Source organism: Malus domestica, chromosome 15, assembly GCF_042453785.1.
Source record: "Malus domestica chromosome 15, GDT2T_hap1".
Classification (NCBI taxonomy): domain Eukaryota; kingdom Viridiplantae; phylum Streptophyta; class Magnoliopsida; order Rosales; family Rosaceae; genus Malus; species Malus domestica.
Genome location: NC_091675.1, coordinates 36,107,072 through 36,131,428, shown reverse-complemented (window position 1 = coordinate 36,131,428; position 24,357 = coordinate 36,107,072). Strand labels below are relative to the sequence as shown.

The 24,357-nt window shown below is 37.5% G+C and overlaps 1 protein-coding gene and 2 long non-coding RNA genes across 4 annotated transcripts; all 3 read left to right on the top strand.

The window, feature by feature from the left end:
• The first annotated feature begins 1,206 nt into the window (after positions 1–1,206).
• Positions 1,207–7,153, top strand: LOC103401695 (uncharacterized). Of its 2 annotated transcripts, XM_008340409.4 has the most exons (7): positions 1,207–1,488; positions 1,740–1,825; positions 2,546–2,692; positions 2,793–2,901; positions 4,697–4,820; positions 5,844–6,114; positions 6,739–7,153. In XM_008340409.4, the coding sequence occupies exons 1-7, from the start codon at positions 1,365–1,367 to the stop codon at positions 6,844–6,846; spliced, it is 969 nt and encodes a 322-aa protein (XP_008338631.1). In that variant the 5' UTR covers positions 1,207–1,364; the 3' UTR covers positions 6,847–7,153. The 2 variants fall into 2 exon arrangements, with proteins under 2 accessions (XP_008338631.1, XP_070670876.1); XM_070814775.1 differs by lacking the exon at positions 2,546–2,692 and having other exon boundaries at positions 1,224–1,488.
• Positions 7,154–14,282: 7,129 nt separating this feature from the next.
• On the top strand, positions 14,283–16,059 carry LOC139192404 (uncharacterized). Its single transcript, XR_011576550.1, has 3 exons — positions 14,283–14,405; positions 14,945–15,011; positions 15,837–16,059. It is a non-coding gene; the product is annotated as an uncharacterized lncRNA (long non-coding RNA).
• Positions 16,060–21,596: 5,537 nt separating this feature from the next.
• On the top strand, positions 21,597–23,373 carry LOC139192413 (uncharacterized). Its single transcript, XR_011576571.1, has 3 exons — positions 21,597–21,719; positions 22,259–22,325; positions 23,151–23,373. It is a non-coding gene; the product is annotated as an uncharacterized lncRNA (long non-coding RNA).
• Positions 23,374–24,357: the final 984 nt, after the last annotated feature.

Here is a 24,357-nt window from a genome sequence, read left to right as displayed (position 1 = left end):
TAGATTAAGAATGTGATTGTGAATATTCTGTTTAGGTTATGTTATATCTTTTAGATAGTGTCCTATTTCTATTGTAATACTTAAAAGGTAAGGAATCTACCTTCTCTACTACTATGAATAACGGCACAATGAGTTGAGAAAACACATCACAAAATTCACCCAATTTTCTACTCTTTGCCACACCCTCTCTCTATAATTCTATAGTTAAGTAGGCCTCCAATAGTTTATGAATTGTAAGTTAAGTTATAAAGCCATAGTTATATATAACAGGATAGGATCCTCTTCGGATCCAACCCATCTGGATCCTACAGATCTTTCTTCTTCTTATTTCATCTCTTCAGTTTTGCTTCTGCTTCCTCTTGTTCTTCAATCTTCTTCTATAATTCTTCTTCTTCTTACGGATCTTTCTTCTTCTTATTTCATCTCTTCAGTTTTGCTTCTGCTTCCTCTTGTTCTTCAATCTTCTTCTACAATTCTTCTTCTTCTTCTTCTTCTTTCTGGGGAACTTCTATGCATACTATTTTTCAGAATGACGAGCGGAGTTTGTCGTTCCAGATGACTATGACGTTGCCGATTACCAGCGTTGGGGAAGCCACCATGCCAACTTCGGGGAAGCTAGGATGCCGACTCGGACTGTAAAGAAGAAGGATCTGGATGGGTATGCTCCGGAGACAATCCGATCCCATATGTAACATGGGCGTGTCTCTTTTAAGTACAAAGAATTCTTCTATTTTAATATTTACTAGAAATTATTTGGTTGTGAATTCGCCATGCACGAGATTCAAAACTCAGACTTCTCACTTACAAGTGAAAAAAAAATACAACTAGACTGTAATGCCAAGTGGTAACGTTTGTACAAACTAAGTGAGGGAGAAACACATGAGTGTTCCTGAAAACTGTTGTGCACAAATTTAGTTGAAAGAGTCTTTGAAATCTATGCAGAGAATAGACACAAATATCAAATTTAAGATTATCAAATGATAATAAATAGAATAATGAGCATTAACAGATAGTGAAAAAAAAATAATGCTAAAAGATTAAATTTTTACATCAAAATTACAAACTACAAATTATGTTCCATCGATAAGAAACAAATACCTTAAAATAAAAAGTCCCATAAGGAAAGCAAATAGGGTCCACATATTGGAAACGCACCAAGCGAGAGACCTTTTTCGCTTCTTACTCTTGTCTTGTCCAGTTGTCTTAATAACCATTCCCCAATTAACAGATATATAGTGGGGAGCAACAGAAACAGAGAGAGAGAGAGAGAGAGAGAGAGAAATTGGGGAAATCAATTAGGTCTTGGCTCAATGCAATACTTACAGTTTCGAAATTAAAGAGCCCCATTTCTCTGAATTATTTCAATGGCCGATCACTCAGACGCTTCGCCTCTCATGCCTCCGAAGCAGATCACCGAGCCCAGCGAGATCGACCTCGAGGCGGGCCCTGGCGAACAAATCCAGTGCCGAATTTGCCTTGAAAGTGATGGTATATCTCTTCAACTTCACTTATTCGCTCGCCCAATTGATTTCATTTTTCTATTGGATTGGTTTTGCCAAATTCTAATTTTGTTTTTCAAGTCCACCAGCCTGATAAGCGTGTCTTGCAATTGGAAATGTTGCACAATTCCAAATGTATTTCGAATTTGAGTGTGAAACTGTGATTTTTTTTTCTTTTGGGTTCCTTTTAAATGCTTAGAGTTTGGTATTAGAAGCTTATAGTGGGGGTTTTCCACTCAGGTAGGGACTTCATTGCTCCCTGCAAGTGCAAAGGGACTTCCAAGTATGTCCACCGGGAGTGTTTGGATCATTGGAGAGCTGTAAAGGTTTGGTTGCCATCTCTATTTTTTTGTTTTTGTTTTTGTTTTTCTCTTTTCAAATTCAGTGCATATAACACCATGTTGTCGGTTTCCATGCAAATGTAAGCTGAGTGATCCCATCCATCCATCTACTATATCAATTTTTATTACTTGTCATTCTTCTCAAACTGTTACTGTATCGTGTTGTGTTGTGTTGTATGATTTTTTTGGGTATTTGAAAAATAATAGAATGCAAATCCAATGACAAGGAAAGGTCATTAATTAGAATCTAGATTGGTGTGTCGTGTATGGGCTTCAAAATGTGCTTGTTGTAGTTCAATTATGAAATCAATTTTATTGAAGTGAAGTTCCCTCAACCCTAATGTCTCGGGCTTCCCAGCATATATGATGAAATGGAATCGAGATCTTGTTTCGCTTGCATTGTCATGATTTGTTGCCACTTGCCAGTTGTTTGTTAAGAATATATTGATCGCAGTGTGTTATACATGCATAGCAAATCAATTTTGTTTTCCTTGTTGATGACTATTTAAGTCAGTTTTAGACTGTCAGTGCATTGCAGTAAGACCACACTTGTAGAACTCAGAAGTGGGCTTTAATTGGTCCTTCCATTATGTGTATGATTTATCTAACTAAGACAAATTAGCAACATATGTCCACATGTTCATGTCTGGCTTCTTGTTAGGTTTCTCCAAATGATATCTGATTATCCTATTTTAACTTTTCCAGGAAGGGTTTGCATTTTCTCATTGCACAACCTGCAAGGCTCCTTATCATTTGAGAGTTCATGTCATTGCTGATAGAAAATGGCGTACCTTGAAATTCAGATTCTTTGTGACGAGGGACATTATATTCATATTTCTGTCTGTTCAGCTTGTAGGTCATTTGTTTTTTTCCTGTAGTTGCTTAGTTTTGCTTGATAGTTTGCATATGTTTTGCATATATAAGCATTAAACATTTTTGTTCATTTGTACAGGTGATTGCTTCGTTGGCCTATTTGGTTTATTTAATAGATGCTTTACAGCAATTCTGGCTTCGTCTTGCATGGGGTTTTGACAGTGAGCTTAGCTTCTACTATATATGTGGTAAAGTCTCAAGTTATAATGTAAATGCTTATGCTAGACAAATAAATAGTGATAAATGTTATAGTGTATGCGATTCTTATTTTTGGGCTGTATAAAATTATGTATGGCACCTTAGCCTGAATTCTCTCTTTTTGTTAACTGACTTATATATATGTCCTTACTAACAAGGTTTCTGAGATGAACATGTTCATCAGATTGAAATTACATAGGAAAGTAACATTTGATTGAATAGACAAAAAAACCAAGTGACTGAGCAAGCTAGCAAGAAAAGAGGAAGAATAAAGAATATATATTGGTCTGTAACTGTAGATGTATGTTCATCACTTTTTTTTTTTTTTTTTTGTAGTTTTTTCTACTCTATCCTTATTTGTCACGGACGTGATTAGGTGTTAGCACTTGCAATTGTATAAGAAACTGTGGCCTTCAGGGCCCACTACAGTCTTACTTCCAATTTAAATTATTATTCACCAAACAAGCTCTCTTATGTTTTGATCAAAGCAGCTGAGAGGATATGATAGTCCTCGAAAAGTAACTGGTTAAGTGCAATAGAATTAGTGGGTCTAATTTTGGTGCTAAAACACTAATCAAGGATCATTCATATAAAAATACGTCTGGAAATAAGCGTACTACATGTTAAATGTCTCATTTATTATTGTGTCAATACAGAAACATTCTCTTTGCCCTTTTAAATAGTAGAATAGAGGTGAAAAAATGGAGATTTGATGACTTTATTAAACACCTGATGAACTTTGTTTTTGTCTCCATCTGTTGAACAGTTATTGACTGAAAGAATTGACATTTAGGCGTCACAACAGTGAATATTTTTGTTCCCAGATGAAATCACATGGATTTGTCTCACTTCACTTTCATGTTTGTTGATAAAATGGTTTGAGAAAACTCATGATGTTATTGGGATTTTCGTTTTACAAATTAATAGTGTTTTAAGCCAATCTGAATTTTATGGATCAGTTTGAGATTTCAAAGTTTCGGAAATAAATATATAATGAAAATCTGCAAACGTAGTCTAGTGATATTTTCTGTAGCCATGTTGAAACCCGAGAAGTTTTTATCCCAATAAGAAAGGGGTAAAAGGAATACAGAGTGGGGTGGTCTTCAAGGTCTTCACGGGAGGAAGATACTAACTGTAGGGGTAATAGATTTATTAGTGTGTTACTGGAATTACTGGCTGAACACCGTGCTGTCAAACAATGACATTTAGCATTTTGTAATGGTATCTCAAACTTTATTGCACAGACTAAGAAAAATTTCAAGATAGTTACAATTGTTCTCAGATAAAATCTTCTTTTTTTTTTTTTTTTTTTTTTTCTCATTTATATGAAACATAGTTATCTCTCACAACACTTTCTGAGTGTGTTTTATACATAATATTCCTACATTTTACTCTGGTTCTCTGATTTTTGGGGAAAATTTTGAGGGTTTAGGGTTTATATATTGTGCCATGGTAGTTGGTGTGGGTGGAGTCTCATTGCTACCTTTAACCACAAGTAGTACATGTTTTAAGTGCCTTCTATCTGAGATCTTTATCTTATGTTTTTAGAAGTCAAAAAGAAAATAAAATAGCAAGATAGTGTTATGTTTATTTGACCACGATGAAATCTTTGTTGCAACTCTTTGTTTTATAACTTTTCTGTTATTTAGCTTGGCAATTAGTAATCAATTGATTGAAATGTATATTTAGCATAATGGAAGAGTACATGTTTGCTCCCTTGTTCTCTGGGTTAATACTTCTCCATTTTGGTTTTGGTAATTTACATACTTCTATTGTTGACTACAGGAGCTCTATTGTTTTTCGCTTTGCTTGGGTTGTCTGGCTGCTTCATTACATGTTACGACCGTAGGGTGCGCAACGATTTGGCTCAGCCATGTCGTGAATTATGCCTTTGTTGCTGTCAACCTGGGTATAAGTCTACACTTGGAAATCTTTGACCCAGTTGGTACACATGATTTACGTGGTTATATTATCACCTGTAAATGTATTAAGTTTTTTGTATTTACAGTGAAGAATTTGTGTTTGTAAAATATAGATGCATAGTAATACAACCATAGCAACTCTTAGAAGAAAAATGATCAAACACCTCTCATCTTTTACCGGCAAACTCTGTATTGTTTGTGACACACACACACATATTTATATGCTATTGCTATGCATGTGAGGTGGTTTTCTTGTCAAGCTTCATTAAATTTCAACTGGCAAACGGGCACATGCTATGCATGTGAGGTAATTTTTGCTAGAAGAAATTGAAAAGTGGGAAAAAAGCAGTGGGGGAGAGAAATATGGGTTTATTTTATTTTTGTTTTTTATATAAAAAATTTAATTACTATTATCCCCTTAACATATTAAATTTATTTTATTCAAACTACAATAAATAAGGGTATGTTTTTCTTTTCAACCTCATTGGTTGATAAGGAGGGTTCTCTTAATAATGTATATAAATTTGAAAAATTTGACATTTGATTCCATGCATGCATATTTTGGATTGTCCAATTGCTGTTCCTTCGTCCCTTTTCATTTCAATTGTTTCTTTGGCAAATGAGGAAATGTGTCTTCCTTGCATATATTACACTTTATTAATATGTTTTTTTTTATTTATTTATAATGTTTTTCAATTAATATCTTGTAAGACAACTTTTTGTTGACTTTCTGTTTACTGCAGATAGGTTTCATTCATATTATCACATACCAAACTTTCTACTTGTAATTATCAATTTTTGTTTTGTTTGCTATTTTTGATTAACTGCATCAATAGTTGGATACTGTATTATATATCACAACCCAGACACTTAATGTGCTACATCTATCCACTTCTTTAGTGTGCATAATATATTGTCCTTATGATTCATTAATTCACATCACAATTTAGTGTTTATTCATTGAAATCAGTTTTTGAACGATGCAACTTAATTTTGAACAATCTCTGCAGTGTGTGCGCAGACTGTCATTTACCTGGAACACTTTGTATGTGGACTGACTGTACTACATGCTGGGGAAGTTGTGCAAGTATGGCAGGTGAATGTGGTTGCTTGGGAGGCGCTGGTGAAGCAGGGCTACCGATATTATTTATAATGGCTCTGATTGTGCTGGGACTTTTCACCGTGATTGGGATATTCTATAGTGTCCTCGTAGCTACAATGGTTGGACAACGGATTTGGCAGCGGCATTATCATATACTTGCAAAAAGGATGCTGACAAAAGTGAGTTAGGGACCTTACTTTTATAATTTGGTTTTTCAGGTCATGTTAATATATCGTCTAGACACTGACTAGAGATTACCATTTCATCATGCACTATGCCAAGTAAAGATCAATGACCGAACGTAATTTATTTTTCTTGATTTATTTATTTATTTATTTTAACTACTAGGACCATTAAATTATAGTTGAATTCAGTAGAGGGACACCTATAGCAGACTAAACAGTATCGCATGGTAACCCATGTCATCGATGAGAAATGGCGTAGTTAATAATATAATCTCTTGGTGAAACATGATTGAACTTTGCATCTACCCGCACATGTTGCAATTAAAACTCAGTATAAGATGTTGATCATGTCCTCTTGGCCCATTTATGGAGCAAGGAATGCTCAACTTTGGAAGCTTATGTCATCTGCTAAGCCGGATCTGTGAGTTGTTCTGATGAATTAGTAGGTCTACTTGAGTCCGTAATAGATTAAACAGATTTTTGTGTATACCAAACTAACTAAACAATTTCTGTTTATCAAAAAAAAGGGAAGAAACAATTGATCGTTTCTGTAATTTGTAATGATACTGGATATTGTCTACAGGATCTTTATTTCTTAAAGTTTGTTTACTGGTGTAGGAATATGTTGTCGAGGATGTTGATGGTGAGATAACAGGATCTGATTGGTCTCCCCCACCTCTCCCAGCTGAGCATATTCAGCAGCTGAAAACGCTTGGCCTACTATAGATATGAAGAGGGCTTGTTTACTGTTTACCAGAATAACACGATATTGAGATAGACTGCCTGCCGCTGCATTTGGTGGGTCAAGTGCTTTTACTACAGGCTTCCGAGTCTCGTTCGCTCGCTTTGATCCGAAAAGAGTTGATGATGCTCACTGAAAATATCCCATAGCCATTTCTTCTTGTTTGACTTATATTTGTAAAATTTTATCAGTATAAGAAATCAAGAGTAGGATAATCTCAAAATCACTAACATGTATATCGTTGATGTTTTCTAGCCATAAAAAAGAGAATGACTCCTTAAGTTTCTCGCATTTCTTAGTTTTGGGGGAAATGTCTGAATGTTATCCTGTGGTTTTTATGTTTTTCTGTTTTCCTTCCAGGCAATGAAATCTGCACGTCTGATGTGGCCCTTATGGTACTTCTCTTCACAAAAAATGACCTGTGCTATTTGAAAATGTGGAACCAAATGCTGTAAGCATTCGGTATTTGCGGGGTTCAAATTATTACTATACCAGAGCATTATTTACTTGTTATTGGTTTGATGGTACTTCTCTTCGCAAAAATAACCCCGTGCTATTTGAAAATGTGGAACCAAATGCCGTCAGCGTTTGGTACTTGCAGGGTTCAAATTAGTACTATACTTGATTAGAAATTAGAGATTGAGTGAATTTTTGCGCACTCTTCTAAATTGATAGGGTGGTGCTTATTTAGTTTAAATTTTAAAATTCAGGTTTTAAATCAATTAAATTAAAGTAATCTAACAACAATCAATGGGATGAGTATCACCTTTATTTTAGAGGGTGTATGAAGTTGCACTTACAGAGATTAGAGGTGTGATTTTCCGTATTTTAAAAGTATTTTGTTTGGATAATGTTAGGGATATAAAAAAATTTAAATTAAATTTAAAAACCAAATGAGGTGTCATTAATAAGAACACAAACATGTTAATCGATACTTAATTAATAATCAAATTATCTACAATCAAATAATTTAATTTGTAAATTTAATTTAAAAGATTTGGTTTCCCAACATTATCTTGTTTAATAAGCTTCTTAATCTTTTGGGGTGATGATGGGGCTCCTAGATTCTTAGTGGGTCCATATCATCTTAATAGATCAAAATTGTTCTATAGAATAATCGAACATTCGAGATGTAAGGGATTGAATCGTGTGAAATGGCGGGTTTGGTCTGGTTGTTTGTATCACAGAAATTGCAGATTTTTCCATACATGGATGCCCCTGGCATATAAGAATAATACTAGAGAGATTAAATTAACAAATCAAATGAGATGTTACTAATAGAAAATAAACACATTTATCAACGATTAAGTAATAATTCAATCACCAACTTTCATATCATTTAATTTACAAAATTTAATCTCTTTAACATTTATGGGCATATAAATATGTATTTCCGATACAAGACAGGTGTTAGCCCTCTAGAGGCTTTTAGCAACGCATGACAATTTCCCCTCTTCGTCTACCATTAAAAGTAAAACAATCAAAATGGAAGCCAAAACCAGGAAACCACCCACCCTCCATAAACAAATATAAATATGGAATATATATATTGTAAGCCTTATCCACTTTTGTTAGCATCTCAACTTCCTTTCCTATAAATAATTGCCCCCGACAGGCCACATTATGTCAATCAAATTATCAATCAAGTCCCAACAATTTCAAAGCAAGTTAGGAGAGAGAGAGAGAGAGAGAGAGAGAGAGAGAGAGAGAAATGGCAGATATTGCAATTTTGGTGGCAGAAGAGTATGAGAGAAGGGTAAAGAATGGAAGAAAGGATGATGATCATCATCAGCAGCAGCAGCAGCTAAAGAGTGAGTTGGCTTCTGGTGTTTCCGTTTTGGCTCAAACCCTGCAGAAGAAGATTGGACACCCAAAGATGGAGTTTTTCAAATGGACAAAGGAGCCCAGAAGCCAAGTTGGTCTTGAGGCCTCCAATTGCTTCTTCTCTGCTTGATTAATTGAATTCAACGGAATCATCTTCCAGCTGCTTTTCAATCTTCTTTTTCTAATCTGTTTTCCTGCTGTACATGTAACATGATATCCGCTTTCTTTTTGTATCGTCATCTGCACAAAGCCTGTTGTTTTTCTTTCTTTCAATACTAGAATTGGGTCGATCAACATTTTATGCTTTTAAGGAAATATCAATGAAAATAAATTTTAGCAGTTAGAGAGGAGAATTGAATTTTATTCACCTTACTATAGGTTTTAGTACCACCTTACTCTTATTCAGTCTGATTTTTTTGGTCTTCGTAATCATGTCATGGCTTGTTTCATGTGTCCTCCAAAACTTCTAATGCCCTTATGATCAGAGAAGCTCATTATCTCTTTTGGGAAAATAATGGCAACAACCCTCTTGTATCCATTAGCCTTGCTCATTGTTTTAATCTTCCATTGTTAACTAAGTTGGGATGAAATGTGTTGACCAAGCCCGATAACTGGTGGCGAGATCATTTCTTGGTTGTTAGAAAGAAAACTACTGCTTTAGCTGCTTAGAGCGGTATTCTGAAATCTAGGACGGTTTGAGATGGTTGGTAATCTAAGATTAAATTGTAGCAATGGTCCATTAACTTTAACACAATCAGAGCAATGGTCCCTCAACTAAAAATCCATTACCGTTAATCTTTCAACTCATCAAAACGTGCAGATATGGTCCCTTAACTAAAAATTCATTCTATTGATCCATCAATTTTAATCCAACTGCAGAAATGGCCTCTCAACTTTAACCAAATTGGAGCAATGATTTCTCAATTTTAATCCAGTTGTAGCAATGGTCCTTCCTGTTGGAAATGTGCCCTAAAGCCAATCATGTGATGATACTTTACGGACATTTCACATGTTAAACTAATCTAGTTTTACATATAAAGGGTAAAGATTATTGTTTGAGCCGTCTCATATAAATGTTATATGCTTAAACGATAAAGTCCAAGGAATATGTGATTGGGAGAATGTAATCTAATGAAGTTAGATTCATGAGACCATTCTTTCGTAGACACATCCTAAACGTTCCTGATCATAGGATTGCCAATTGGGCGTTGACAGTCCGTTAAGATCAGTACGTACTATGTCTTCTCTCAGGGAGAGTGATTAGTCTCGAATCATTGGTGTATGTGACATCAAGACAAGTACGGTAGGTGCTCAATAGAGAATGAGTTCACTGAACGCGATCAACGAAGAGTTCTCATATTCCATGTCACATGAGAACTCATGGTTGGGATAATGCAAAGTAGTCCTTTGACCTGAGGCATCATAGTTGTCTTGTGGTTAAGTCCTTGACCTTTGATTATGTCAAAGTCACTCCATCAGGAGGGTGTCCACGGCATCGTTGGGGTCAAGCCACTTATCTATGGAGACAAGTGAATGCGCAACAAGGGATCTCTAACCTTCAAACCGTTTGAGGGAGAATACTCTCTGATATGATTTGAATCTCTGGCCAGAGTATGAATGAGATTAGGGAATGCGTTCCGAATCACATTCAAGGTAATCATATAAGCACAAGACACACATTGGATAGTAGACATGAGAAAATAAACTATCAAACCAAACAATGTGGTCAAGAGTATTAGATTAGAGAAAGACCGTATTGCATTTGTAATCTCGAACTGAATAGGTTCTCCACCTCTTCTGATTAGCTTGGATAACCATGATATGCTGCTAGGTGTCACTCATGGTTTGTGGAAGCCCTAAACGTGTGTAATCACTAAAGGGAGAATTGAAAATAGTTTCAATTCACAATCGATGTAAAATGGTTTTAATCGCCCACTACCTCGCTAAAAGGAACCTAATGGATCGCACACCATAAAAGGTAGAGATTGGAGATTAAATGGAAATGAGTAAGAATGATTAAATGGTTTAATCATTTATTTATGGCAAGGATTAATTAATATGTTAATTAATCAAACGAATAAGTTCGTTAAATGACTTCGGTATAGTTTTGGACCTTAAGGCCCAATGGGCTTCGAACGTCAAGCCCATTAACTTAAGTTGTATGACAATTTAATGAATAAAGATTCATTAAAGCCCAAAAGCCCAAAAATCCCTAAATGGCCAGCCATATGGAATGAATTAGGGTTTTGGTTATTTAGGTCACTTAAAGAAGTGACTATATAAATGACTTTATAGCCAAATATTCATTAAGGATAAAAGGGTTTATTTTTGGGGAAAAATGGGTGAGAATTGTCTCTCCATTTCTCTCTAAAGAGGCCAACACCTTGGAGGGTACATCTAGCAATCCTACTACTCCAAGGTCACTCATTTCTTCTACAATCTAACCTTGGTGAAGAGACTTAGAGGTTCTCAATTTTGGGAACTTGGAGAACCTATTCTTCCATCCAAATCCATGGATCTAAGAAGCAAGGAATGAAGGCCCTATCTCTTTGGGTGATTAGCCTTTGCTTATGCAAAGAGGAATCTACAAAGGTATTAATTTCAACTCACTTTGTTTTGAGTTGATTATTGGTTCACCAATCTACTAGGCTTTGAATTTCATGGTAATGTTTTGTTTTTGAGTGCATACAAGCATGATTCCGCCTTTAATTGTTAATTGCATGCTATATGATGTTGCTCAAATGAACATGTTTTCCCAAAAGATTTCCTTCACTTCCAACATAACTTATTTTGACAAAATTCTGACGAATTTGACGAAAATAATCATAGCTACACGTTTTGATGAGTTCAAGGACCCCAATTGTAGCAATGGTTTTTCCAACATAACTTATTTTGACAAAATTCTGACGAAATTGATGAAAAAGACCATAGCCACACATTTTGATGAGTTGAGTAACTAATAGTAATGAATTGTTAGTTGAGGGACCATTGCTCCAATTTAATTAAAATTGAGAAACTATTGCTACAATTTACTCAATTAAAAATATTTTGTTTTGGTCTTATAATTAGGGTTTATTGTTCCTTTTGTTCTCTTTACTTTCTGCTTCTCAAGTTAATGGTATTCCTTTGGCAAATTTTCTATCAAGTTAATGGTATTCCTTTGGCAAATTAAAGGAGAGGATCCTCATTCATTGAACGTAACTGTGGGCGTTGTCTTCCTTTGGCAAATTTTCTATCAAGTCTACTGCTCGGATTCAGGTATTTGGATTTCATCTAGATCTAAATTGTAAGGATCCTAAAGATTTTTACATTTTAATCATTTATTGTGCATCGCACGGTCAGAAATAATTTGACTTTTTTTATTTAAACTTAAACACAAATAATATCTAAAGAAAACTAACCGCACAATATACAATAAACAATTAGAATGTGAGAATCCTTATAATGTTTGACAGACAGACATGCATGTTTCTCTGTACGATGTCGGTGGCAAATGATATAATCTGTGTTGTACGAGACAGGTGTTAGCCCTCTAGAGGCTTTTAGCAATGCATGACACTTAGCCCACTTTCAGTTATATTTTCGGCGGGCGCCCTCATACCATTAAAGGTTAAAACAAACAAATGGAAACCAAAACCAAAACCACGAAACCACCCACACTAAAATAAAATAAAGGAATCTTAATGAACACTTATGGTAATATTTATTTTTAACGTTAAAGATATTTTTATCTCGAAAAATCACTTCTAGTAATATTTACTTACATCTTTATTTTGTTATTTTCGTTAAAAACTAAAATTTTTCGAAACTTTCTTTAGTTTTCCTGCAGTAACCTGTAAGCCTTATCCGCTTCTGTTAGCATCTCAAGTTCCGTTCCTATAAATAATTGCGTCCGACAGGCAACGTTATATTGTCTATCAAATTATCAACCAAGTCCCAACAATTTCAAAGCAAGTTGAGAGAGAGAGAGAGAGAGATGGCAGATATTGCAATTTTGGTTGCAGAAGAGTATGAGAGAACGGTGAAGAATGGACAAAAGGATGATCATCATCATCAGCAGCTAAAGAGTGAGTTGGCTTCTTGCGTTTCCGTTTCGGTTCAAACCCTGCAGAAGAAGATTGGACACCGAAAGATGGAGTTTGTCAAGTGGGCAAAGGAGCCCAGAAGCCAAGTTGGTCTTGAGGCCTCCAATGGCTTCTTCAGTTCTCTGCTTAATTGAATTCAATGCAATCATCTTCCAGCTGCTTTTTCATCTTTTTTTTTCTTTTATTTAATTTTCCTCTGTTCATGTAAAATGATATCAACTCTCTTTTTCCTATGATCATTTGCACAAAATGTGTGTGTTTTTTTATTCCTTTCTATTTGTTGTAAATTAGATTCTGTAATTCAAAATTCACATCACTTGTACCTAGTTAATTATCCATTTGATTAACTACTATAGTTAATTTCTTAGAGCATCTTCACCCGTTAGTGGATGGCAAGGGGTAAAAAAAATTGCCTTTACTATTCTCAAAACAGTAATTGTTTTTGTGCAAATCCACCCTTTTGGAAAGATGAAGGGTAAGGGTAAGGGGGATTGCTATTTACAAATAATTTTTGAGTAATGTTATTTACGGTTTTTTACTTCTCACATACCTTTGTTAAATTTTCTTCCATTGATCTTCTTCAATTCATTCGATTTGATGACCAAAAATTGAGAAGAATGTGTGAGAAGTAAAAGTCGGGGTGTGCATAACCCTACTTTTTTTTTTCACGTTTTGTGTCTTGTAAATGTGTAAGTTTATTCTTTAAAAATAAAACTCTCTATTATAATTTTAAATACAAAATTAACATTACAAACAAACATAATTAATAAAACAATAACATTTTGTTCAAAAAAATAGAGCAGTAACAAATACATAGCATTACAGACAAACATGCATAAATGTTAGTACAAGTTTTTATAAGGCTAATTTTCAACTACGTCTCTTAGAATTCTATTTTAATCTCATTTTATTTTCTATAATTTTAAAGGGAAAAATTAGCATCCGGTCCTTAATTTCTAATGTTTATTGACTAAGACCTTATTATTTTGTAGATTTTGATCAAAGTCCCTAACATTAATATATTAATTGTCACAGCCCGTCCCAGAATTACTTAATACCGAGGACGTGAAATTACAGAAACGCCCTTAAACGGGATTAAGGTGCGTAATTTTGACATTTGTTTTACTTTAAGATCCTAAACTAGGGTTAGAATTATATATTTGTATGTGTTATTATTATATGGGTTAAGGTAGGGCCTTATACCCTAAATCCCTCCCCAAAACCCGTTTTGTTGTCTCTCTCTCATCTCCTTAGTCACACTCTCTCTCTTTCTTCATCTCAGAAACACTCTCTCACTCTCTCTCTTACTCTCATTCTCTCTCAAACTCTCGGACAAACACCCAAGACCTTGAAAACTTCACAAGTTAAGGTCGAGGAAGGTAGCATCGTGTTCGTAAGGACCATACGAACACATTGATATTGTTTTCAGGTAAGATTTCCCACGATTCCATGTAGAAAACTTAAGCTCCGAGATTGCTACTGTTCATGAACTTTGTGTTTGTTGATTTTTAGGCCAAACTAAGATCATAGGGAGCTCTAGGAGGTTCCCACGAAGCTCGGGGTGTGAAGTTTGGAAAGTTTGGACGTTGGGATCGTTGGGTTCGAGTTTGGCCGAATTTGAGGAATTTTGGAAGGTATGATCTCGTAGTTTTTAGGCCTTAAAACCCTTCCAACGTGATAGTACATGTTAAATGCTTCATTTTGGTATAAAATGCGAAGAAATTGGTTGAAAAACGAAGGAGAATAGTGGATTTGAAAATTTTCCAGAAACCGGCGAACAGCCGCCGGCGACCGGCGACTCGCCGGAGAAGACAGGGAATCTTCCGTCAAGTTTGACGGAATATTCCGACGCCGTTAGTTAACTTTAACGGAAACCGTTAGTTTTTAACGGAATATGCCGGGAATATTCCTAACGCCGTTCACTGTACCGTCAGTGTGCCTGGCACGTGGCTGCGCGTGGGCCGCGCGTAGGTCCGTGCCACGTCAGGCGCGTGGGGGCGCGTGGAGCATCCAAAAATTATTTTAAAAATATGGGGATGATCCTGAGGTTGTGTAGGTCACTGTGGTATATTCATATACCCAATTTGAGCATCGTATGAAGAATTTATTACCTAGTTGGTTTAGGTGCGTTAAATGTGCGTTAAATGATTGTTTTAAGTTATTTCACTTCTAGGTGGAACTTTTAACGAGGACGAGCACATCCAGGGGCGTCAAGGGGGTTACGACCCGGCGACATACCAGTGAGTGGGCATTTGTTTTTATATATACCTATATACTCGATTTCCCCAGAAATCAAATTTAAATGAAAAGTATATTGAAATGAAATGAAATATGATGTGATTGCCATGCATAGAATGTTATGGATATTATGAACTGTCGTATGATGCATATATGTATGATGGTGCTGTGGACGCACAGGTAAGTATTTAATTACTGTTATGTTGAGGATGATGATATATTGAGCTCATATCCTGCACCATGGTTTAGTGCTTATAGTATTCACCGCATCGCACGCTCGCCTTGGATCCAAGTAGATGCTGGTCGTACAGTCCACGCGGAGTGGGTACGACGGGCCAGTCGTAGAGTGTTAGTGAGATTATGACTGGTGGGTGACCTTAGGTTATTGTATACAGATGATTGATGAGAGAAGCACTAGAGCGAATATTACCATGAGTCGTTCAGACTACATTAGGTGGTTCCGACTTATGTGCAGAAGGCCGGACAGGTCACGCGGAGTGACTCCGGCAGAGAGTGAGATTGATAGATGTTGAGCTCTAGGTTCAATCGTTCAGGGCTATTAGAGGGCCTCCGATTGATTATTTCTTTTACCTGATTTATATTATGTCAATGCATTCATACTAAACTGCTGAATTTGGCATGGTACATTCTTTATTGAATCTGTTATAAGATTGTTGATCGAGACAGTTGAGATATATATGCTATATACTATTTTTCTGGGAAAGTATACAGGTTTTCCAAAAAGGGGTTATAAATGTGGATTTATGAAATGTTTTGGAAAAGCTTTATTTTCGCCCACTCACGTTTTCTGTTTTTCGCCCCTCCAGGTTCTAGTTGATAGTTGAGGCGTTGGTGGCCTACGAGGACTGCTTCGGCGTTCTGACAGACTAAATAAATGTAGGATTCACCCGAGGGTGTTGTAAAATAGTTATGGTCCTACTTGACTGCACCTAGACGCTTATGCTCTGTTTATGTGTGTTTAGTACACTCTTATGCACATAGAATGCTAGGTTGTAAATAACTGCAATTAGTGGTTTTCGTTGACTCGTATTTTATTATTAAATCGTTTCCGCTTGCGTTATGGTTACGTCACGCTCACGTGACGGCCAGCATGTCCTAGTCTTCGGGTTAGGGTGTGTCAGTTTGGTATCAGAGCATAGGTTGCAGTCCTGTATAACTAGTGATTTTACTTATTAATTTTTGGATGTTTTCTGTCAGAATTATGCCGCCTCGTAGAGATCCTCGCCGTGCTGCTGAGCCTAATTTCCCCGATATAACTCAGCTAGGGGCAGCAATGGCTCAAGCTTTTCAGGCTAATATCCGTCCTCCTCAGAGAACACCTGTAGAGACGATGTATAATCTGAAATTGGAAACCTTTGAGGGAAATGAAGGTTATGAAGGGGCAGAAAAGTGGTTGGATCGAATTGAGCAGACCTTTCAAGTGATGCAAAGTCAGGGAAACCTGCCAGCTAATAGATGGGTGGAGACCACCACCTGGTTTTTGGGCCGTGAGCCAGCGGCATGGTGGATAAATCAGTCGAGGCACATGGCACCTGAAAGGGCAGCCGAATGGGAGGTATTTAAGGAAAATTTTATGAAGAGATTTGTTCCTCCGGAATATATAGATCGCAAGAAACAGGAATTCACCAGTCTGAAGCAGAGGAATATGTCTGCACATGAGTACTACAGGAAGTTTACTGATTTATCCCGTTATGATTCTGATTTAGCGGGTAATCAAGCAGAAATGCTTCGTCGTTTCAAGTTAGGATCTAAGAAGAAGTACAGAACGTTTGCCAATGCACTTCCCTGTGCCGATTATCATGAGTATTTTGAGATTCTGGTCCGGATGGAAGACTCTGATAATCTTCCGGACAATGAGGATGAAGAGGATAAGGGTAATGGTCAGAAGAAAAATGAGAAAGGTAAAGGTGTTTCCATTCCAGGACCTCGTCAGACGCAGAATTTCAAGAAAAGTGGAATGAGTTCCAGTTCTTCCAGTGGTGGATTTAGTGCCACAGGTCCGAGGAGAGGAGGTGGTAGGTTTGGTAATGGACCTAGATTTTCTGGTCAGAGAGGTTTTGGTGGTACTGGTAGTTCGGGTTCTCCGTTATGTCGCCGTTGTAATTTCCGACATCATGGGGAATGTAGGAGAAGCAGTGGTGCATGTTTTACATGTGGTCAGACAGGACATAGAGCTATGTATTGTCCCCAGAATCAGCAGAGGCCCTAGCAGCCTGTTAGGCCAACACCAGCACCGACTCAACAGAACTTTAATTCAGGCAGTTATGGCCAGGGTGGTCGTGGTGGTGCTTATCACTATCAGGGTGATGCTGCTCCTTATGCTCCGGGACAGTATCACTATTCCCAGGATCCTTATTTTCAGAGTGGATATTCTCAGGATCAAGGAGGTTATACTTCATATCCGTCTATGCCAGCTAGCGGATCTCAGTGGTATCAGGGGGGTCAGCCCCAACAGAGCGGAGTTGCTGCTAGCAGTGCAGGGTCGTTTAGGCCGCCTGCCCAGACAGGTCAAGGAAGTATTCATCAGGGACGAGGTAATCAGAGTGGCAGAGGTCGTGGAGGACGACAGCCAGCTCAGGGACGTGTTAACCACATATCGCTGCAAGATGCTCAGAACCATCCAGACTTGATTATGGGTACGTTGAATGTTCTTGGTCATTTTGCTAGAGTCTTGATTGATTGTGGTGCTACACACTCTGTGATTTCTCATACATTTGCTCAAATAACGCAACCTCATCCTTCACCTCTAGGGTTTGATTTAGAGTTTGCTATGCCTAGAGGGGATAAATGTTATGTTGATAGTTTTTACTCTGGGTGTCCAGTGATGGTAGATAATGTCATTATGCCTGCTAATCTTATCCCGTTAGACATCGTGGATTTTGATGTGATTTTAGGGGCGGATTGGTTGCATTATAATCGCGCCCATATAGATTGTTACGGGAAATCAGTTACTTTTCTTCGTCCTGGACTACCCGAGGTTACATTTGTGGGTGAAAGAAATGGGGTGAGGCATGGTGTTATTTCAGCCATAAGGGCAAAGAAATTGTTATCCAAGGGTTGTCAGGGATACTTGGCACATGTGGTGTTAAATGATGTTGATTCCGGTAGTGTGGAGGAAGTCGGAGTAGTCAGACACTATCCTGATGTATTTCCAGATGATTTGCCTGGATTGCCTCCAGATAGAGACGTGGAATTTTCGATTGAATTACTTCCAGGTACGAACCCTATCTCTTTGACTCCTTATAGAATGGCACCATCGGAATTAAGAGAGTTGAAAATTCAATTGCAAGAATTAATTGATAAAGGGTTCATTCAGCCTAGTTCTTCACCGTGGGGAGCTCCGGTGTTGTTTGTAAGAAAGAAAGATGGAACTTTGAGATTGTGCATTGATTACAAGCAACTGAATCGGGTGACGATTAAAAACCGTTATCCCTTGCCTCGTATAGATGATTTGTTTGATCAGCTCAAGGGTGCCTGTGTGTTTTCTAAGATCGATTTGAGGTCTGGGTATTATCAATTAAAGATTAAAGATGAGGATGTTCATAAAACAGCTTTCAGGACTCGTTATGGGCATTATGAATTTTTGGTTATGCCATTTGGACTGACTAATGCCCCTGCAGCTTTCATGAGATTGATGAATGAAGTATTCCAGGAATATCTTGACAGATTTGTCATTGTTTTTATTGATGATATCCTGATATATTCTAAGTCGAAATCAGACCATATTCGACATCTTAACTTGGTGTTAAGGAAATTGAGGGATCACCGATTATATGCCAAGTTTAGTAAATGTGAATTTTGGCTGGATCAAGTGGCATTTTTGGGACATGTAGTATCAGCTCAGGGAATTCAAGTGGATCCTCAAAAGATAGCAGCAGTGGAAAATTGGGAACAACCTCGAACGGTCACTGAGGTGCGGAGTTTTCTTGGTTTGGCAGGTTATTATAGACGGTTTGTTCAAGACTTTTCTATGATTGCCTTGCCATTAACGAAGTTAACCAGGAAGGATGTTAAGTTTGAATGGGATGAAAGTTGTGAGCAAAGTTTCCAGCAGTTGAAGTATTGCCTTACTCATGCACCTGTGTTAGTACTTCCTGATGATGATGGTAACTTCGAGATCTATAGTGATGCTTCTTTGAATGGTTTGGGTTGTGTTTTGATGCAGCAGAGTAGAGTGATTGCCTATGCTTCTAGGCAGTTGAAGACTCATGAAAGAAACTATCCGACTCACGATCTTGAGTTAGCAGCTATTGTGTTTGCTTTGAAGATTTGGAGACGTTATCTCTATGGCGAGAAATGTAAGATCTTTACCGATCATAAAAGCCTTAAGTACCTTTTCACTCAGCATGATCTTAATCTTCGTCAGAGAAGATGGTTGGAATTGTTAAGTGATTATGATTGCACGATTGAGTACCATCCGGGTCGTGCAAATGTGGTAGCTGATGCTCTGAGTAGAAAGCCTCAGGGGCGACTTAATGCTTTGTATGCCAGTCGTGTTTCTCTTCTGGCAGAGTTGAGATCTACTGGAGTAGAATTAGAATGGGAAGAGCAAAGTGAAGCTTTTCTTGCCAATTTTCAAGTCAAGCCAATTTTAATTGATCGGGTGCTTGCAGCTCAATCGTTGGATGAAGAAATTCAAGAATTGATCAATTTAAGAAATGAAGGGAAGAAGAAAGATCTCAAGATCCGAGGATCAGATGGTATGCTTATGCAAGAGAACAGGATGTATGTGCCTAACAATGAAGAACTGAAGAAAGAAATCTTGGATGAAGCACATTGTTCGGCTTATGCTATGCACCCAGGAGGAACTAAAATGTATCATACCATTCGACCATTCTACTATTGGCCGGGTATGAAGAGAGAGATTGCAGAGTATGTGAGTAGGTGTATTGTCTGCCAGCAGGTTAAGGCTGAAAGAAAGAAGTCGTTTGGGAGATTGCAACCACTTCCCGTTCCCCAGTGGAAATGGGAGAATATAACGATGGATTTTGTGTATAAGCTGCCACGTACACAAAATGGTTTTGATGGCATTTGGGTGGTTGTAGATCGACTTACCAAATCAGCACATTTTATTCCAGTAAGGGAGAAGTATCCTTTAAATAAGTTGGCTCAGTTATTCATATCGAAGGTTGTAAAGTATCATGGTGTCCCAGTGAATATTATTTCTAATCGAGATCCAAGATTTACTTCTAAGTTTTGGATAGCTTTTCAAGAAGCTTTGGGTACTAGATTGCTTTACAGTACAGCTTATCATCCACAGACAGATGGTCAGTCGGAGAGAACTATTCAGACACTCGAGGATATGTTGAGATCCTCTGTGATGCAATTTGGTGATTCTTGGCATGATCGTTTGGATTTGATGGAGTTTGCCTACAATAATAGTTTTCATTCGAGTATTGGAATGTCTCCATTTGAAGCACTTTATGGAAAAGCTTGTCGTACGCCATTATGTTGGTCAGAGGTTGGTGAAAGAATACTTGAAGGGCCCGAGATTGTGGATGAGACTACTCAGAATGTTCAGGTAATTAAATCTAACCTGAAAGTGGCCCAGGATAGACAAAAGAGCCTAGCGGATCGACATACCACGGATAGAATGTATAATGTGGGCGACTATGTATTTCTGAAATTATCGCCTTGGAGAGGTGTGGTTCGCTTTGGAAAGAAAGGAAAGCTAAGTCCCAGGTACATTGGACCTTATGAGATCACTGAGAGGATTGGTGAAGTTGCTTACAGGTTGGAGCTACCTCCAGAGTTGTCTAAGGTACATAATGTGTTCCATGTCTCGATGCTTCGGCATTATGTGTCAGATCCTTCACATGTGATTCCTCCTCAACCATTGGAAATTAATCCGGACTTGACGTACGATGAGGAACCAGTGACTATACTGGATTGGAAAGATAAGACTTTGAGGAATAAGACCGTGAGCTTGGTAAAAGTATTGTGGAGGAACCATTCAGCGGAAGAAGCTACTTGGGAGACAGAAGAACGGATGAGAGATATGTATCCGAGGCTATTTTATGAGTATTGAGGGTTTGGTTGGTGACTGGAATTTCGGGGACGAAATTCTATAAGGAGGGGAGATTGTCACAGCCCGTCCCAGAATTACTTAATACCGAGGACGTGAAATTACAGAAACGCCCTTAAACGGGATTAAGGTGCGTAATTTTGACATTTGTTTTACTTTAAGATCCTAAACTAGGGTTAGAATTATATATTTGTATGTGTTATTATTATATGGGTTAAGGTAGGGCCTTATACCCTAAATCCCTCCCCAAAACCCGTTTTGTTGTCTCTCTCTCATCTCCTTAGTCACACTCTCTCTCTTTCTTCATCTCAGAAACACTCTCTCACTCTCTCTCTTACTCTCATTCTCTCTCAAACTCTCGGACAAACACCCAAGACCTTGAAAACTTCACAAGTTAAGGTCGAGGAAGGTAGCATCGTGTTCGTAAGGACCATACGAACACATTGATATTGTTTTCAGGTAAGATTTCCCACGATTCCATGTAGAAAACTTAAGCTCCGAGATTGCTACTGTTCATGAACTTTGTGTTTGTTGATTTTTAGGCCAAACTAAGATCATAGGGAGCTCTAGGAGGTTCCCACGAAGCTCGGGGTGTGAAGTTTGGAAAGTTTGGACGTTGGGATCGTTGGGTTCGAGTTTGGCCGAATTTGAGGAATTTTGGAAGGTATGATCTCGTAGTTTTTAGGCCTTAAAACCCTTCCAACGTGATAGTACATGTTAAATGCTTCATTTTGGTATAAAATGCGAAGAAATTGGTTGAAAAACGAAGGAGAATAGTGGATTTGAAAATTTTCCAGAAACCGGCGAACAGCCGCCGGCGACCGGCGACTCGCCGGAGAAGACAGGGAATCTTCCGTCAAGTTTGACGGAATATTCCGACGCCGTTAGTTAACTTTAACGGAAACCGTTAGTTTTTAACGGAATATGCCGGGAATATTCCTAACGCCGTTCACTGTACCGTCAGTGTGCCTGGCACGTGGCTGCGCGTGGGCCGCGCGTAGGTCCGTGCCACGTCAGGCGCGTGGGGGCGCGTGGAGCATCCAAAAATTATTTTAAAAATATGGGGATGATCCTGAGGTTGTGTAGGTCACTGTGGTATATTCATATACCTAATTTGAGCATCGTATGAAGAATTTATTACCTAGTTGGTTTAGGTGCGTTAAATGTGCGTTAAATGATTGTTTTAAGTTATTTCACTTCTAGGTGGAACTTTTAACGAGGACGAGCACATCCAGGGGCGTCAAGGGGGTTACGACCCGGCGACATACCAGTGAGTGGGCATTTGTTTTTATATATACCTATATACTCGATTTCCCCAGAAATCAAATTTAAATGAAAAGTATATTGAAATGAAATGAAATATGATGTGATTGCCATGCATAGAATGTTATGGATATTATGAACTGTCGTATGATGCATATATGTATGATGGTGCTGTGGACGCACAGGTAAGTATTTAATTACTGTTATGTTGAGGATGATGATATATTGAGCTCATATCCTGCACCATGGTTTAGTGCTTATAGTATTCACCGCATCGCACGCTCGCCTTGGATCCAAGTAGATGCTGGTCGTACAGTCCACGCGGAGTGGGTACGACGGGCCAGTCGTAGAGTGTTAGTGAGATTATGACTGGTGGGTGACCTTAGGTTATTGTATACAGATGATTGATGAGAGAAGCACTAGAGCGAATATTACCATGAGTCGTTCAGACTACATTAGGTGGTTCCGACTTATGTGCAGAAGGCCGGACAGGTCACGCGGAGTGACTCCGGCAGAGAGTGAGATTGATAGATGTTGAGCTCTAGGTTCAATCGTTCAGGGCTATTAGAGGGCCTCCGATTGATTATTTCTTTTACCTGATTTATATTATGTCAATGCATTCATACTAAACTGCTGAATTTGGCATGGTACATTCTTTATTGAATCTGTTATAAGATTGTTGATCGAGACAGTTGAGATATATATGCTATATACTATTTTTCTGGGAAAGTATACAGGTTTTCCAAAAAGGGGTTATAAATGTGGATTTATGAAATGTTTTGGAAAAGCTTTATTTTCGCCCACTCACGTTTTCTGTTTTTCGCCCCTCCAGGTTCTAGTTGATAGTTGAGGCGTTGGTGGCCTACGAGGACTGCTTCGGCGTTCTGACAGACTAAATAAATGTAGGATTCACCCGAGGGTGTTGTAAAATAGTTATGGTCCTACTTGACTGCACCTAGACGCTTATGCTCTGTTTATGTGTGTTTAGTACACTCTTATGCACATAGAATGCTAGGTTGTAAATAACTGCAATTAGTGGTTTTCGTTGACTCGTATTTTATTATTAAATCGTTTCCGCTTGCGTTATGGTTACGTCACGCTCACGTGACGGCCAGCATGTCCTAGTCTTCGGGTTAGGGTGTGTCATTAATGAATTACATGTAAGTTACATAATTTTTATAATAAAAATTAGTAATTGATTTAGAGTTTTAATACTCACACCCTTACTAAACTCCTAATTAATTTTAATTCAAACATTTCCAAAATATAAAAAATAAAATTAGAATAAGTTTGTAGCCATTAAATTTTTATAAAAAAATGATATGTACCCATTCTTAAATATATCAGTTTGTTATATGAAAAGTGTACCCTTTTTTAATATCAAATGTATCCATTTTTTATTTAAAATTCATTCAATCTTTTCTCTATCCATTTTTATATAAATAACTACAGGAAATACATTATTTAAAATCCATAATTCATTTGATATTAAATAACTACAAAAAGGGTACACTTTTCATATAACAAATTCATAATAAATAACTACAAATTTCATTTTTAGTTTAAAAATAAAATAACCTACATAGAAATACATTATTACATTAATGTCAGAGACTTCGATAAAAAACTAAAAATCACAAAGGTTTTAGTCAAAGAACAGTGATAGTTAGAGACCGCATCCAAAATGTCACATTTAAAAGTCACTACTTTACTCTTTGAAACTCAAATTTCGTTCCACTTTGGCTTCTGGACTCACTCTTCTCCCTAAGGTCACCTCCTAAAACACATGGGGGCATGTTTGCTTATCACCTTAAACTTTGGTGTATACTCACCATACACCTAATCATCTACCACGTGTTCTTTCACTTAACCTTGGTCAATTGGATAATATTAAGTTTAAAAGAAGCTAGTTGAAATCAAAATTGAGATCAAATGACAAAATGAAGCGAATTTTGAATTTCAAAGAGTAAAATGGTAACTTTTGAGTTAGAGAGAACAAAGTGAAAAAAGGTAGATAAAAGTAAGCCTTTTTATTGTTG